The 17,361-nt window shown below is 36.9% G+C and overlaps 1 protein-coding gene across 7 annotated transcripts in view; it reads right to left on the minus strand.

The window, feature by feature from the left end:
* The window catches only part of LOC103704336 (serine/threonine-protein kinase STY17-like), a 45,575-nt gene extending 30,340 nt beyond the window's left edge, over nt 1–15,235 (minus strand). For 4 of the 7 annotated variants that reach the window (XR_005514001.1, XM_039131715.1, XM_039131710.1 and 1 more), the window contains exons 1-6: nt 14,921–15,235; nt 13,768–13,882; nt 10,209–10,321; nt 9,882–10,001; nt 8,395–8,467; nt 696–806 (exon numbers count right to left, since the gene is read on the minus strand). Coding sequence is in view for 6 of the 7 variants with exons in the window: in XM_039131715.1 (XP_038987643.1) it covers nt 696–806; nt 8,395–8,467; nt 9,882–10,001; nt 10,209–10,321; nt 13,768–13,882; nt 14,921–15,087 (699 nt within the window). In the remaining variant the exon portion in view is untranslated. The remainder of the gene's footprint in view (nt 1–695; nt 807–8,394; nt 8,468–9,881; nt 10,002–10,208; nt 10,322–13,767; nt 13,883–14,920) is intronic. The other 3 variants (XM_039131709.1, XM_039131706.1, XM_039131711.1) reach the window with 3 other exon arrangements.
* Nucleotides 15,236–17,361: the final 2,126 nt, after the last annotated feature.

Genomic DNA, 17,361 nt, shown 5'->3' on the forward strand with positions numbered 1-17,361 from the left:
ACTAATTAAAATCTACCTTTGATGCTGCTACAAACGTTTTCACATCTGTCTCACAATATCCATCCATTATACATTAGGTCTTCACCTTGTCTAGCCAAATTCTTCAACAAATATTAGAGCACTAATCTTTAGCGGAGGCTCCTCAAGTCTTCATTGACATGCCCATACCATCTAAATAGATTCTACATCACTTTGTCCTTTAATTGGTGTAACTGCTAAAACTTCACTAGTAATAATAATTCCTTAGTCTACCCTTCCTAGTTTTACCACATCCATCTCAGCATTCTCATTTTTATTGCATTCAACTTATTTTACTTGCCTAACATTTTGAGTTGCTACGAAAAAAATCAGCTGATCATTACTAGTTACAACGGTTTGTTCTTAATCAAGTCTGTTATTTTCCCTTTGTACTTCCTCATGCATATGATAAACTAAACCACGAGCACTTGTGAATCACATGCTTCTCAGTTACATTTATATGATTCCTGCTGATCTTAAGCCACAATTTAAGTCATTCATTTAACATTTTGCATTCTAAGTAAAAAGAATGGGATACCACACAAGATTAAATGTCATGGAGTGTAAAAAATTAAACTTGAAAAAGGCATGATAGAAGTATAAACAAATGATCCACAATTCCACATTCTAATATACTTGGTTCAACAGAACAATCTCAATCTACTAAGGAAGCTTACCTCCACAGGCCACCCATCAACAACAAATACATCCAAAGAATAACCATCTGTTGAAGAAAAAACATGTGCTTCACGGATGTTTAACCCAACATCAGAGAGCAAAGCAGATAGCTAGGGAAAATTATCACATAGTTAGAACCTTCATACCCCATGCAGAAAAAAGGAACTAATAAACAAATTCTAATAGGGAGAATTCTATCAAATCCATGTATAAGAATATTTGGTTGAATCAAAATATAAATAATATCGTCTTGTATGGATTGAAAACCTCATAGTTATTTCAACGTGGTGGTGGAATTTGACAAATAAGAATTTTACATTCTTCAAAAAATAACCATGTCAAATATACATATCTAGAAGCAAAGTTTTGTAATGAATTCTTTGATTATACATATCTAGAAAGTAAATTAGGGGAGACAGGCCATTTTACTAAAGTCATGAAGTCGACTAGTCTATTTGGTTACCAGGCATAACCAATTTGGCATTACACCATCAAATGACCAACTGATATTTGGCTGTTTCATAAAGGTCAATTATGCAGGCTAAAAAGCCAGCAAACAGGTTGCACCAGCAAACTTAACCAGGTATAGGCCATTTTAAACTGCATTATGATTCATTGGATTGCCATATTTGAGTATTAGAGCATTTATTTTAAGATAAAATGTGCATTTCTCTTTCCATGTAACATCCAAAGAGATGAAAAAGAGAAATGAAAGATGGAGACAAAATAAAGACAGACGAAGAAAGGAATGTGTATGCGTTCACTATGCTTTTTTTTTAATAAATAATGAGTTATAAAACAACTATAATGATTACAAAGCATAAGAATTGCCACCTTGATAATGCCAGACTTACAAGTTGGTAGGTGCAGCTCGGAAAAAAAAAACATTTTTTATGATTCCCTCTCCCCCCTTCTAATTTTCACTTTTAAACTTTTTATTTTTTTCTCATCTTTTCTTGTTCTTATTGTAATTTAAATTAACGTCTTTAATTGTCATTATGCTCAAAACCACATGTATTAAGCAGTATGCCAACAGCCAACTGATGTTAATAAAGTATCATGATTCAGCCATGATTGATATTGCAACTTTGACCACTAGTTGGACCCTGGATTTAAGCACTAACCTTTATAATGTGACTAAAAAGTCAATGCAGATTTGAATATTAACAAACTTATTTGCGGATATTACTATATCCCTATCTATATCTACCTTTTCAAGTAGAAGACTTGAAAGACACTTGTTTGTTTCCACATGAAGGCACTAAGCCATCATCACAACACTTCAGGATTTTAATCTTTACCAACCATAGATTACCATTCTTTGTTCAACAAATTTTCAGATGGGTTATTAAGGCTTTTCCAGTCATCTTGTTACTGACTCGAATCCATATTAATCAAACCACAGGACAATTACAAAATGTTGTTATGAATGACAGCCATTTTTAAGAGTCTCCAAACCAAGAATTTGATCCTACAGAAAAAAGCCTTGGATCCCATCTCCAATGTCTTAGGCCAAGCTTAAAAGCCTTCAAGGCCACAGAAACAAGTGCAATAGAACAACCATTAGAAATATATTTTCCTGTCTTGGTGTAGTTGCAAAGTGGTAAATTTATGTAGTTTATATGAATTCAATGCTAGGTTATGGTGAGATTTTGGAGACAGGAATTAACAACTACTATTCTTGCTAGAGGTTAGAGGTGGCTTATGATTGTTTAACAGAAGAGTGTTGGGCTCTCTTTAGGCATTGATTGTATTGGTGGGCCTGACCATGACAAAACAGAAAGTGAGATCTGCTCTGCTATTTTAACCATGACTAGGAGTATTAAAGTGGTGGGTCTTTTTAAGATTCTATTTGGACATGGAGTTGTGCACTGTGTATTATATTCTCAATTTGGTTTTGGCTTCACTATATCTCACAGTCATGATACAAACTTCAAGATCTAGCGACCATGATTTCTCCACAAAGCTGGGAATTAAAGCAATGAGAGAAAGAAAGCAGTTCTTGCGAGAGAGAGAGAGAGAGAGCTCTGTGGTGCGCAAAAAATAAAGCAGTTTTGTGCAAAAGAGAGCAAGATAATGACTTCAGCAATGAGAATTGAGAGGGCTAATGGTTACATGAAGCAAAGTGTTTTCCTTATAAGGTCTAGTAGGTTCTTGCTTGTATCTACAATATTTGGCAAGGGGAAGGGTTTCTTCCAAGGGAGTGGAACAAGGTTCGTCATCTTGGAACTAGACCTCATCCCAGTACCATCCTATTACAGTGTCGGTATGAGGTACAGTATGAGAAAGTTCAGCATACCAAGTGTCGGTACTGGTACGGAATGGTTCATCCGGTATAATACGGTACTGAACAGCATGGCAAACCCTGGAGTGGAGACTTAGTCCAAGTAGTAAAACATTGTAAGGGTTATTTGTATTACTTGCTTTCTAGTGATTCTCTTGGCATCTTTTGGATTGTGGGAGTAGCCTAATTTTTGAACCATGTAAACATCCTATTGTGTATTGTATTTATCTTTTATTTTCTTTGCTTACATTATTTTTTTCTTTTTGTGTTTTGCACTATTCTTATCAGATCCTAGGGGTTAGTTCCATAACAAATTGGTAACATAGCTAAAGGGTGATTGTTGCAAACAAAAATGAAGTCCTTATTCACAGTGGAGAAGTTCTAGGGTATTGAAAACTTAAGCTTGTGAAAGCAAATGATAAAAAATGTGTTGTTACACCAACGTTTGTACAAGACAAAGTCAGGGAACAAACTCAAGGTAGTGACTGACGACTAGAGAGAGGTTGAAATGAAGGCAATGGGAACTACTCAAAGTTGTCTTACAGATGAAGGATGTTCAACATGATTGATAACGACTCATCTTCAATGCTGTTGGGAAAATTTGAGAACTTATATATGCAGAACCCTTTGAGAACAAGTTATTTCTCAAGCAGCAGCTGGATGCATTGAAGATGAAAGAAGGTGTGAATTTATTGGAGCACATGAATACTTCAATAACTAAAAATCAGTTGCTGAGTGTGAATGAGAAGGTGATCTCCTCCTTCATATGAGCACATTTGACTACATTTCTTTATGGGAGGGGTACAATCACATTTGAGGCAAGCAAAGCGGCCCTGTTATCTAATGAGACCAGCAAGAAGTTAGCACTTACTAAGTCTTGGAATGTGTGACTTGTGACAAAGGCTGAGGGGCATAAACCATCATGTAACTTGACTTGTTAACTTAGTATTTAATGAGTCTCATGATATGTGATTTGTAGTGAAGGATAAGGCACATAAGCCACCAAGTAAGGTGAATCGTTACTATTGCAAGAAAGAAGGCAATATCAAGAAAAGATGATTTTGAAAAGGAAAAGGCTATCAAGAAGAAAAAGAGCTACAAGAAATTTATGGGCGAATTAAGGCTCACAATCTCAGCATGGGACCCCGTACTGGTACCATGCTGACATAATGTCGGTATGCCCAGTACTGGGTCAGTTCGACGTGCCAAGACTCGGTACACCCTCCTGTATCAAGTACCGATTTGACAACGGTAGTAGTATAGTGCCTAGTATAAGGTGGTAAGTACCAGTACTGTAAACATTAGGGAGAAACTTCGATTTAAGCCAACAATGCTTCAAAGGAATGACTGATATGGAAGTTCTTGTAGTTTCATCAAATAAGCATCTTCTTGACTCGGCTAGTGTGTTCCACATGTCCACATAGGAGTGGTTCGAGACCTACAAGCCCCTTGATGATGGTAAGAATATGATGAGGAAAAATAAGCATATGTAGTTGTTGGCATAGGGAGCACCAAGCTAACGTTGTTCAATAGTCTAAACCAAGGTTAGTCATCTCGATAACGGACCCCATACCTATACTATCCTATTACAATATCGATACGCGGTACAGTACAGTAAGGTTCAGCATACCGAAAGTTGATACACTATGGTACCACGTACCGGTTTGGTACCGGTATGGTACTACGTACCGGTTTGATACCGGTATGGTACTACAAACCGATTTGGTACCAGTATGGTAAGGTACGCTCGATATAGTACGGTACCAACTGGAACAGTAAACCTTCGTCTAAATACTAATAGATGTCAAGATGTTCTAGAGCTGTAAAGGAATTCGATTTCGCTAGTAAATTGGATTCCAAGGATTGTAGGTGGAAGAGAGCAGGTGCAATTATGAAGGTCACAAGGGTTCTAAAATAGTGAGCATGGTACGCCATACCATATCGTACCGATACACAGTACAGGAGAGCATACCAACACTCGATACGCCGAACCGACCCCCATATCAAGCATACCAACATAGTGACAGGGTGGCACCGGTATGGGGTCTGGTACCAAGACGACGTAACTTGGTAGTGAGAGAACGCAAAAGGTTAGAAATATTTTCAAGTTGAAAGAAAGCATTGTTCAAGCAAAAATGAGCAATAACTGACCTTCTAAGAAAGGAGGAGCATCATCTTCTAAAGGAAAAGATGCTCATGGGACATAGTCAAGTTAAAATTGTGAATGTAAAGAGCATTTGGCTTAACTTGTAACAAATGGAGGTTCGTAGAATTTTGACGAGATTGTATATGCAAGCAGGTTTAGCTACAAGCAGGCTCAAGAAAAAGTGAGTTCTTTGAGGCAATGAAGGTAGGAAGTGCAGCAGCTTTTTTTGGACAGCATTGGTGGAGAGTTCCAATTCATAAAAGCCCCTTGAGAAGGGTGTGTTCAAAGATGACCGAGAAGATCGAAAATTCCCACGATGACTTGTGAGAAAAACAAGCATGGAGATTGTCAGAAATATATTTGTTTTGTCATGCTTTAGCGGTAAAGCGATAAATAAATGAAGGAATTCGGTGCTTGGTCAGAATAAGACTTTGTTTGCAGACTAAGGAGTCACTACTCTTATTCTTGATAGAAATCAAATGGTCATTTAGAATTGTTTGTTGGAGGGAAAGTGAGAGCAGCTATCCTACTTTGTTTACAGACAAAGGAATTTCTACTCTTATTCTTGATAGAAATCAAATGGCCATTCAATGTTGGCCTATCTTTAGGCATTGATTATAATGGTGGATCCGACCATGAAAAAGAGGGAAAATGAGAGCAGCTATCTTATTCTAACCATGACTGAAACTTTATCGTGAGTATTACAAGACTCTTAGCTGGGGGTGGAGTTTTTACGCCATATATTTTAGTCTCAATTGGGTTTTAGCATTATTGTCTTAATTTTGACTGCTTGTAATCTTGTGGTTATGGTATAAATTGATATAACAACCATGATTTCTCCACAAAGTAAGCTAGAATTATTTAATGGACCCTCAATATAGGGTTTTTGGAAAGAGGGAAAGCAAGTGATTTTTGGAAGAGAGATCTCTGATGGGGCTTCGACAATGAGAAGAGCTTCGACAACTTGAAGCAAAGTATCTCTCATGAGGCTCTAATAGGTGATCTCTTGTATTGGGTTTGCGATATTTGACAAGAGTAAGGGTCTCTCCCTATGGAGTATGGATTTCCTTCATATGGTATATTATTAGGGGGTTTTTTGCATCCTTGCTTTCTAATGGATTTCTCTCTTGGCATCTTCGGATCATGGACAGTGCAATTTTGGGTGAACCATGTAAAAATCCTGGTGTTTGCTGTGTTTATTTCTTCAATTGCATTATATTTTTTTCTTATCATGTTTTTCACTATTCATATAAGATCGTAGAGACTAGTTCCATAGCAGCAACAACATGGTTGAGTTACTACAATAATGCTAGAGTAGCGGAAACTGCATTTCTGGCATAGCAGGCCTTTACTGATTCGTTCTATTCCATTAAATTATGTTAGGAAATGACTTATGAGGCTTGAAAAATTCTGTATTGCTTTTCATGCACTAATACCAAATGTCTAACTAATCTTATGTTGGAGATGACTGGTTATGCTGCCACTAAGTCAATCCAAAAGCATGTCCAACAAAAAACCTATAACTATTATGCAAGGTTTTGAAAACCAGTGGGATGACAGGGCGTCTCACCATCCCAAGTGTCCGAACATAGCACTATCCCAAGAACCAGAACAAGGCACTATCCTATGTGTCGAGACGGGGCACTATCCCAAGCGTCATGGTAGGTGAGTTGGGAAAAGGACCGAAATGGAACAGGAGGACATCCACCATCCTGAGTGCCAGGATGTGGGGAGTCCAGGATGGTGGGAGTCCCATTCCATTGAAAAACCTAGACAATCATGTCCCATGGTATTTAAGGCCTTGCTATTACGTCATATGCATTATGAAAATCAAGGCTGTGGAGTAGCCCTAGATAGTTGAAATAAACATGAGATTTTAGTCAAGAACGTTATTGACTTCTTATAGTAAGGAAGGAATTCTCTTTATTACTAATTGACCACAGTTCTTTTTATTGTAGAGGTTGGGACAATGAAATGTTTTTGACAAGAATCCATCAGACTTACTAGCCTGAACTCACAAAAGGCAAGGATGAAGGACCCATTTCTTTTTCGCGACCAGAACAAAATGGGTGGCATTGGACCATCTAGTAACATTCACTTCTATGTAAATCTCAGTGGAAAAAATAATTCTCTTAAATCTTAACAGATTCCAAAATCTTTGCTAGGGAGAAACTCAATACTTTCCTACCCTTACCTGTCAATGAGTGTCAAAATCTTCCCAAAGTTTGGGCAGGCAAGGAAGTTTAAATACACAAGTATTATGTTATTGACAAGGCTCTCTTCTTTTTAAGGTTTGATAATCTAGATATATATGGTAGATCTCAATGGTCTTCAGGAACATAGCATGCACAGGCAGGAAAGAGGCCATTCTAATTGAAGCTGGAGTGACTTTTTCCGTCATGGTGCATGCATGTTGTGGTGGTTTCAAGTAGATTCCAAGTCTATCATTTGAATTGCATCAAACCTTAGATGAAACTAACATTTCCTTAAGGTACATACTGTTTCATACTTCTAACAGAATTTCACTCCAGGCAAGAACCTATTTCCAATTTATATGGAAATATAGCAAGGAGAAATATATGTGGCAGAATTAAAAAGATAGGGTGAAAACATCAAGTGCAGAAACATACTATTACAGCCCAAACAAGCATATAAATTTGCTTAATTAAAAAGTTTTTGAGGGAGATATATAGTAAAGGTTCAAGTTCCAGAATGACATTGGCAAATGTAAAGTGAAACTTCATCATGTAAATCATAAGCAAAAAAATGATATTTGCATAACATTCAGCTATCATGGAGTTCCCAATCTGATTATAGACTTATAATTATTAAGACCACATGGCATGATTGTCTAATAGCTGTAATCAACACATGTTCTCCATCTCACCAATTAATGTTGGACCAGATGATTTGTGCCCATCATACTAGAGGTATGTTAAGTGATCCCAAATTTCTTGTCTAGTATAAGTTATTTTGTGCCCATCATACTAGAGGTATGATGGGCATGATTGGACCAGATGATTTGTGCTCATCGTTAAGATCATAATTTATAGAGTAAACTCAATAAATTATGTCTTCAAGTATATTTGGTTGTTTGTATAATGGTTTTGGGCTACAAACACAGGAAGGCCCTTTCTTTTTCTTGTTCCATTTCCTTTGTATTCAGGGGGGAAAGTAATTGTACCTCATCTAGAAAGCCAACCTAACAGCTGAAGTTACTGAACTATGAAACAGAATAGTTGAATGCAGATTTTAATGTTCTTCCTACCTGACTAAGGAGTTTGGGCTTGTCAATAGAAGAAAATATTATCTCATGAATTGGGACATGTCTAACATTTTGCCTGCACATAACAAATAATTTTGATAAGTACAACTACAAAATCTTTCAAGTATGTTAACAAGCATAATCATGGTCAGTGGAACCGTCCCGAACCACCCGATTCGGAGCGTCCCGAGCCGTATCGGTAGTGGACCGGGACAGTTCCGGCAATGAAAACGAAACCGGCGACGAAGGGGGAGAAGGAGAAGGAAAAAGAGAAAAAGAGAGAGAGAGAGAGAGCAGGGGAGGAAGGGAGAGGGAGAGGAAGGAAAAGAGAGAAAGGTAGAGGCCGCCCGGCGGAGGCTGGGGAGTTGCCGCGTGTGGAGCCCCTCCGCCACCTCCGCCTCCTTCTCGCGGCGGCTCCCCGGCCCTCCGTTGCTCTCCGCCGGCCTCCCTCAGCCTCCCCTTCTCTTTCTTTTTCTCTATCCCGTTCTCCCTCTTCCCCACCTCTTCTACTGTGTCGATACAGGCCCGGCACGGCACAATGCAGGCCCGTACCAACCCGTGCCACCAGACAACAGGTCCGGAGACCGGTACCGGCACAGCAGACACTAAGCATAATTATTGCATCCATTTCAAAGCCAATATACTATAAAAATTATCTTGATCAGCATAAAGCTCCACAAATACATTCCAAAGGAACATGACAATTACTTATAGTAGAAAAAATATCAGCTTACATTGACAAATTATAGTATAACATTTTTTTCCAACTAAAACTTAAATTCAGAGGGAGGAGGGAGGGGGTAACTGCATTGTTCATGTTGCTTTAGACCAAATCATGTGCCCAACCATAACATGTAACCAAGAAACAGTATTGGTCTGCAATAAATTCCCAACCACTTCCCATAATATCCATTCTGTTATATTGATTCATAAACAGAGGAGCTGAAGATTGTGGTCTAGAGTTGTAAAACTGTTTCTCACTAGCCAGCCTATTTTGTTTTACTTTTCCTCCTGTATTCACTTTTCCAGGTATATACGATTGAACAAAGACCACGGAATTGTACATATGCATCTATTTGAGATGAACTCCCAAGTTGACTTGTCTCCTCTTTAATCATTTTCTTTTGCAATAAACATATAGTTAGAGAACACTTCCAGGATGATCATTTTTTCTCTTTAAAATACTAACTCTGTTGTATCTCAAAAAATTATACAATCATAATTATAGACATATAATAAAGGATCGATCCAAATGCAAAATAACTGGAGCATCAAGAAGACTTGAAGAATTGAACAACTCAATTAGATCACTTTCTGTATATGAAGTTCTTTTAGATATATGGAATTTATTGCCAGTACATAACATTAAAAGAGGCCATGGAACATAAACAAAAATTGAACAAGATATAGATGGATATCTAGATATGGTCATCATGTGGTTTGAAATAGTTGAGCATGAAAATCGCGTAAGTTTTGAAGCAAATATTAACCTTGCAGAAAGAACCTCCGTCGGATATCTTTCTTCAACATCTTCAGCATTCTTTCTCACATTCAAATTCAAGTCTTCCAGCTTTGAGCAAGGTTCAAAGTCAATCCCACAATCCCTGTTTCTACTCAATGAATTACCATCAATAATCATCAAGAGGCAGTATACTAATGTATAAGCAAGTCAATTCAAGCAAAGCAAGATTTCAGAAAGAACATATACAAATCTGCAATAAAAACAGTAGCATCTTCAGAACTGTATCATTTGCAGCCTAAAGATGAAATTGTTGCAAATTGTAGTAGGAAAATGAGATACTTGAGAGGTGGAATACCTCAAATTTAGTGGCAGATCTCCATCTTCATGATTATCACATCCTTTTGAAGAGGTACCAACTCTTGTTGTTTGTTGCAGATCATCATTCCCATCCACTTTGGTCTGAATATACTACCCAGTATGACACAAATTGGGAAATTATCTTGAAAGGCATTGCTTGGGGGCACCATCAGATTAAAAAAATGAAAGGGCCAAAATCCCAAACACATGGTAGAGAATGTGCATGCAACATTCATTTCTAGTGATATTAATAAATAATAATCATAATGCTCTTCCCATGACTGAATGTCATACATATATGTGTACCATGTTTGTCTTTCTGATGCATGTCTATATTTGTGTGTGTATAAACACACATTCTTGCACCCAAGTTGATGACAACAAATTAAAATGCTGTCTTAGAAAAACAGTTGATGAACCCAAGAAATCTGAACATGTGTCATGAGCTGCACATAGCATAGGCCAGGTTACTAAGTGAAAAATGGCCCACCATCAATTAGGCATAATTATCATTGTTTGAGTCAGATCACTAGTCAGATACCAAACCCAGGCTGAACTTCCCTTGCTCACAGGTTTTCAGCAAAAGCCCCAATCTTGCTCCGAAATTTGTTTTGACAAATAGGAAGTGAAAGAACAGTAAATTCCACCAAACCAAATACAAAGAACAGAACATCATCCATGCTTCCTTGTTCATGATGTATGACGTTTCATTTATTATTAGTAAACAAGTGATAGCTCAAGCAATTATATTTGTTGCATCAATTCTAGTATACTGAACAATGTGAGGTGATAGATCAGAATGTTTTCAGTGAACTTATGATGGGATAAAGGAAGTGATGACACACTATTGAACGGTCATGTGCTTGGTGGTTGCTAACAAGGTGAAAGGATCAAAAAAAAAAAAAAAACAAGAAGAAGACTGTTGAGAAGCAAGGATTTTTCTGTTATTTTATTATGTATTTCTTACCCAATAAAATGTTGAGATTTAGAACAGTAAATGTTACATCTTTTCAGGTAATGGACCATAAGAATTGAACCAAATAGAATGTAGGACTAAATGGCTTAGCATATCAAAAAGCGGCCAGAGAAGTCCTTTCAGGTTCAAAAATGGGGATATTGAGATATGTGTATGTGTGTGTGCGTGTGCGTAAAATTCTTTGGTGGAATGATCAGGTGCATGAGAAAATCCAGGTAAGGAAGGTTCACTTTAAACAATGCAAAGAACAGTAGATATCGATTTAAGGTGAAGAAAGATGTTAAAATTTAGTTAAGCTAAATATTGAGCATATAATAATAATATGGTTGGTTAGCTCAAAGGAAGGTAATAATGAAACTTACAATTTGCCGGAATGAGGGAGGTGAAATCTAAAGGTACTTAGCAAGTTAGATGCATTAAAAGTGAGGAGAATAGGATCTCCGTGAAATATGAGGAACTTACATGGAAAGGTTATTTTCAATGAGGATACCAAAGTCTGGAAGAGGTACAATTATGAAGTTATCAATTTTCTATTCATTCAATTCATAGTAGATGTTAAACTACCTTGGCCACCTACCTTATTTAATAAAATTTTGAAAATCAAAACAAAAAGTCAGATGATTGGAGGACAAGTATCACCTACCATATAAAAATATCTACATAACTACTTCAATTATAATTATACTAAACTCATGAGCCACTATGAAGTCATGGGAAAGAGTGATAGAAGAAAGATTTTTAGGAAACATGACAAGAATGGCATAGAATCAATTTGGTTTTTAGCATTTTCTTAATTAGGTTACGATGAGAAGAAGCCAGCGATACAAGCTATCTTCTTACTTAGGTCATTGATAGAAAATATAGTAAAAAATGAAAAACTCTATATATGGTCTTCATTGACTTGGAGAAAACTTATTGTAGGGCAACAAGAAAGATAATATGGTAGGCCTTAAGAAGGAAATCTCTGCTTCGACAGTACATTGAAAATGTCGAGGACATCTATCTCAGAGTAATAACGAATGTTGGGAGTTGTTACTGGCATGACGAGTATATCCCCAGACATTGTGTCTTCCATCAAGGATCACTAGTAAGCTTAAGTCATTTTACATTTATCCTAGATGGACTCTTTGCTATGATGCTGATTGATAAGGAATGAGGGAGATTAGGCTCTAAAATGCGTTTATTGAAGAAAGCCTTCAAGGGTAAGGGCTTAAAATCAGCACAATGCAGCATAATCCTATCAATGTGACTAAATTTCACAGGCGAAAATTTAGGTAATTTTAACTCAGGAAATTTTTTATTATATTTTTTTCTTTTCTTTTAAAAATTAGGGTAAGCTTTTTAAGAGACTTCAAGACTTCAAGTGGATAATTTGATGTCGCTGAGGACAACAACTTAAGTCCTAGTGAGGAAAAAAATGAATAAGTGAGAGGATGATTTAGATGGATATACTCTTAGTCAAGCTAAGAATAGGCTTCTGACTCTTTCTAGGCAGAAAGGAGCGTGAATACTTATTCAAAGAAAGAAGGGAATCTAACCAAGGAAGGAAAAGGAAATGAAGGAAGAAGAAAGAGAAAGGAAATAAGAAGGAAAACAAGAGGAAGGAAAAGACAGGAAAGGTTGAACAAGTAACAGACAGAAAATGGGGGATAAAATTGCAGTATTTTGCTGCAGAATGAGCTTTCCATCTACCTTAAGTTCAATTTCCTTATCCTTTTCTTTCTACTTTGAGATGGCAAGCCCAACCTCAAAAGGATTTATAAAAAAAAAGGCTGGAAACTTTTATATATTGATCTAGTTTAAATTGAGAATGCTTTGTCATATTGGATATCAAATGGTATGGCATTCCGTAATTTTGTCATGTTGGATATATGTTATTCTAATTTTCTAGCTTTCCCCTGCTCTCCCTTGCATGATGGACTATATAGTATTTGTACTGTAGTATCCACCCAAAATTCTGCCCATTATATCTCAGATATATCTCTCTACGAAATTTTAGTACGCATTTTTGACCGCTGATTCAAAGATACACAATTATTTTGCTATGCTGTAGGCTTTCTTATTTTTCCTTCTCTTTTTCTTCTGTTTTGTAAGTTGATGGATTTCCATTATCCAAAACTCTGTTTGGCTTCTCCTAATATCAAGATAGTAGTCCCTTCAATGATAAGTCTAACATTAAGCCGTTTGTAGAATCCTTCCTCATCAAATACCAACTACCAAATAATTACACTATGTAAGTGCCTACAACATATTTCAAATTCTTCCTTCAGTCTGAGAACTGGCTACATGCTTTTCAACTTTACACATAATTCTAGATGAAATTGAATGCAACGTTATTCGGTAGAAGAAATCAGAAATGAAATTCCATAGCAAGAAGATCCTCCAAAGCTGAATAATTATCTAAAATGATATCTCAAAAACCAATATGCAGTATAAGTTCAAATATAAAAAGCAAAATATGAACTAAAATAAAATTACTTCAAAGTTTTACATAACTAGCTAAGCAAAAACTTTGTTGAAGATCAGCAAAAAAGAATTCCTGATTCAAATCTTATTAGAAGTAGGCTTAATCTCTCTGTACCTCCATAGAACGGACATGGAAGATCGGGCGCTTTTCCGGGTCCTTGGCTTCTTCAAGAATCTTCATATGCAACAAAACATCTTCGACTCTATCCATTTTCACATCCCCTGCATAACTGAAGAATACATGAAACACATACTAATCAGTTTCTACCCAGAACAAAGAACTAAATCGCTGCATCCCACAATTCCAAATAGCTCAGAATCATTAATATGTTAACTAACCATCAATTCGAAAAACCTGCAAGAAGTCATTTTTCTTCAATAATTTCATGAATAAAATCAAATTTTCATCAAGATAGAACAACAGATCCAAGAAAAACAGATAAAAGAACCCCAAAAGAAGTACTTCAATCTAAGCCAAACAAGAAAGCTAAAAAGGCCAAGAAAAGTCAAGAATCAGAAAACTAAAACAAAATTTCTACCTAAAACAAAGAACTGAATCACTGCATCCCACAATTCCAAATAGCTCAGAATCATTCATATGTTAACCAACCATCAATTTGAAACACCCGCAAGAAGTCATTTTTCTTCAATAATTTCATGAATAAATTCAAATTTTCATCAAGATAGAACAACAGATCCAAGAAAAACAGATAAAAGAACCCCAAAAGAAGTACTTCAATCTAAGCCAAACAAAAACGCTAAAAAGGCCAAGAAAAGTCAAGAATCAGAAAACTAAAACAAAATTTCTACCTAGAACAAAGAACTGAATCACTGCATCCCACAATTCCAAATAGCTCAGAATCATTCATATGTTAACTAACCATCAATTTGAAAAACCTGCAAGAAGTCATTTTTCTTCAATAATTTCATGAATAAATTCAAATTTTCATCAAGATAGAACAACAGATCCAAGAAAAACAGATAAAAGAACCCCAAAAGAAGTACTTCAATCTAAGCCAAACAAAAACGCTAAAAAGGCCAAGAAAAATCAAGAATCAGAAAACTAAAACTAAATACCACCTAAATCTTGCTAAAATTGCTGAGAAAATCAATTTAAGCAGCGTAATTGGGGGAAACAAAAACCTTAAACTGAGAATTACGCTGTTTTTTATTCAAAGCAATAAGACCCAGTTCAATCAAGAAGCCGAGCAAACGGAAGAGAAGAAGAATCCAAGAACCGTGCGCAGATCAAGAAACAAACACAATACCTCTGGGGAAGCCGGCTTAAGTGGCTATCAAGTTGATTTAGGAGGTCGGGATTCGAGGTGGCCTCCTCGTTCCCGCTCTCGAGTAGCCTCGAGTAGATATCGTGGATGATGTCGTGGCCGACGAAGGCCCTCGCCGGCGACGAGCTCTCGCCTTCCCCTTCCTCCATCTCCGGCGACAATCGAACTAGGAGCAGCCCATCGATTCCAAGAACTCCGCGCTCAAGCCAAGCTAGGGTTTTAGAGAGAGAAGGAGAGTGGAGAAAGAGAGAGAGAGGGCGAGGGGATCTTTGACGGTTAAGAGAATCCCCTCCTGAGATAGAGGGTTAACAATTTTATATAGCTGGCGGAAGACCGCTGCGAATTAGGTGGGAAATAAAACTGCTGCTGCCAAACGGAACCGAGACAGTTGGACCTTAAGATTCGTGTTTGGCGTGCGATGCAGGCAAGGAGTTGTGCACGAGCGCCAAACTATGACGTGTGCAAAAGTTAACCCTGGAGGAGAGCAAAAGTTTTCGCCGAACGACGGAGCCGAACCGGGGCCGAGTGCAAGGTGGGTAGCCTGCGTCTGTGGAATCTTCTAGGAGGAAGGAGGGGGAACAAAAAACGTTGGGTTTGAAGTTTTCGCGAATAAAAAGGAGGGAAAGAAAAAAATTAAAATAGAGATTGGTTAAAGTGAGAGATTCGTGATTAGTGATTCGGGTGGTTCAGGTTTGGCAGCGGGAGTGAATAGAATTGGTGACGCGTGTCCACAGAACACGGTATGATAGAGACGTGGCAACCGATTAGGCGGTGAGGAAGCTGTTTTGTGTGGTTGAACCAAGCAGCAAGTGCCTGACCGCGGATCTAGGAAATGGCCTCGGGGATTGTCCGAGTTTTGGGACTTCGGAACGTCCAATGATCCAAGTATACATCAATCCTAGCCGTCAAAATTGAATGATTTTTTTTTTTTTAATGATAAGATGGGAATGATTCCTTTTTTGATTCTCTGACTAGAGATTTGCCTTTGTGTGAGGGGACACCTTCTTGGTGATATTAAAAAATATATTTAATTTGATGCTAGTTGGTATATAAGAATACTAATGTCTAATGATAATAATAAATGTGTACTTGCATTGGTGTTAGTCCTGCAAGAGGCAAGAGTTGTGCCAATTTGTATTGTATTGTACAAGTGGCTCACACATAAGTCCAAAGGGGTATCATTTACATTGCATGAAAGGTGATAAGAGGGCTTGAAGATGGCACCTCATGCATGCCTGAAATTTTGATAGCATGATGGCTACTTTATGATAAATTAATATAAAGGCAACAATGCTAGCAAGAAGATACAATTAAATACTAGCACCAATTTGTCCAAATAGATTATGTCATTACACACTTGAAGCAGATTTTTTTTTGTTTCTTTTGGAGAAAATGGGAGGATGAGCTCCACCCAGATTCATTGAGTTAATTAAAAACATGAAAAAGGAACTAGAGATGAAGCAAAGTAAAAAAGGAGATATGGTAAGAGATGGAGAGAGTGACAAAGGAAATTAATTGAGAGAAAAAAGAAGAGGGAATGCAGAACCCGAGAAAATAGTGAAAATATAGGAAAAATAGATGGCCAATAAGAAAAGGACTTTTGAAGAAACTATTTTTGTACAATTAATCAAAAAAAAAAAGAACTTTTTTAGTTTTCTGCACTATCTTTCTAGAGAAAATTTTTGTTACATCTACCCAACCAAATACTCTAGCAACATGAGCAACAAGAGGATAGCAACCAAACCGTCAAGTTTTTTATAGAAACCCTTTTTTTTCTTTAATCCAACTTGATAGGCAAAATGATTTAGCAATATTAGCATCGATTTTGTTAGTAAAGTAATCTAGATGCTTCTGAACAAGGGCAACTAAAGAAACCAATGATCGATATTTTTATCTTCAAACTTGCAGACCATACATAGCAAGTATTGGCTAGTTCCTATTTCTTAGCTTTTGAACTTGCAAGCTTCCTTCTCAAAAAGCAGTTGGACACTTTAACCTTTGTTCTAATAGAACATTTCTAGACCAGGGCAGGCAACTAATTAGATTATTCCATTATAATTAAGAGTTACATAATAAAAGCTCTATATCTGCACTATTTGCAGTATACTTCATGAAGTTAGCCTTACTTCTTGAAGTTCATTAAAAGGCTAAAAGATCTCAAAATCAAATAAATCTATGATTTTATTCCTAAATTGAAAATTCCAATACTGAACATTATTGGCCTTTTTCAGTTCTTCCACCTCAGCCTCTTTTAGGATTGTTGGTTCAGAAAAGTGAGGGAAGAAAATGCTTAAAGACAAGTAAGCAAAATGCATGGACTGTGGACACACTCGAACGCAAAAAGAAAAAGAAAAAAAAAAAAAAAAAAGAAAAACACTTGTTGACCATCTTCACATATAGCTTGCGAAATAAAGCTTCATCAA

The sequence above is a fragment of the Phoenix dactylifera genome, chromosome 1 (genome assembly GCF_009389715.1).
Source record: "Phoenix dactylifera cultivar Barhee BC4 chromosome 1, palm_55x_up_171113_PBpolish2nd_filt_p, whole genome shotgun sequence".
In the NCBI taxonomy this organism is placed as follows: Eukaryota; Viridiplantae; Streptophyta; class Magnoliopsida; order Arecales; family Arecaceae; genus Phoenix; species Phoenix dactylifera.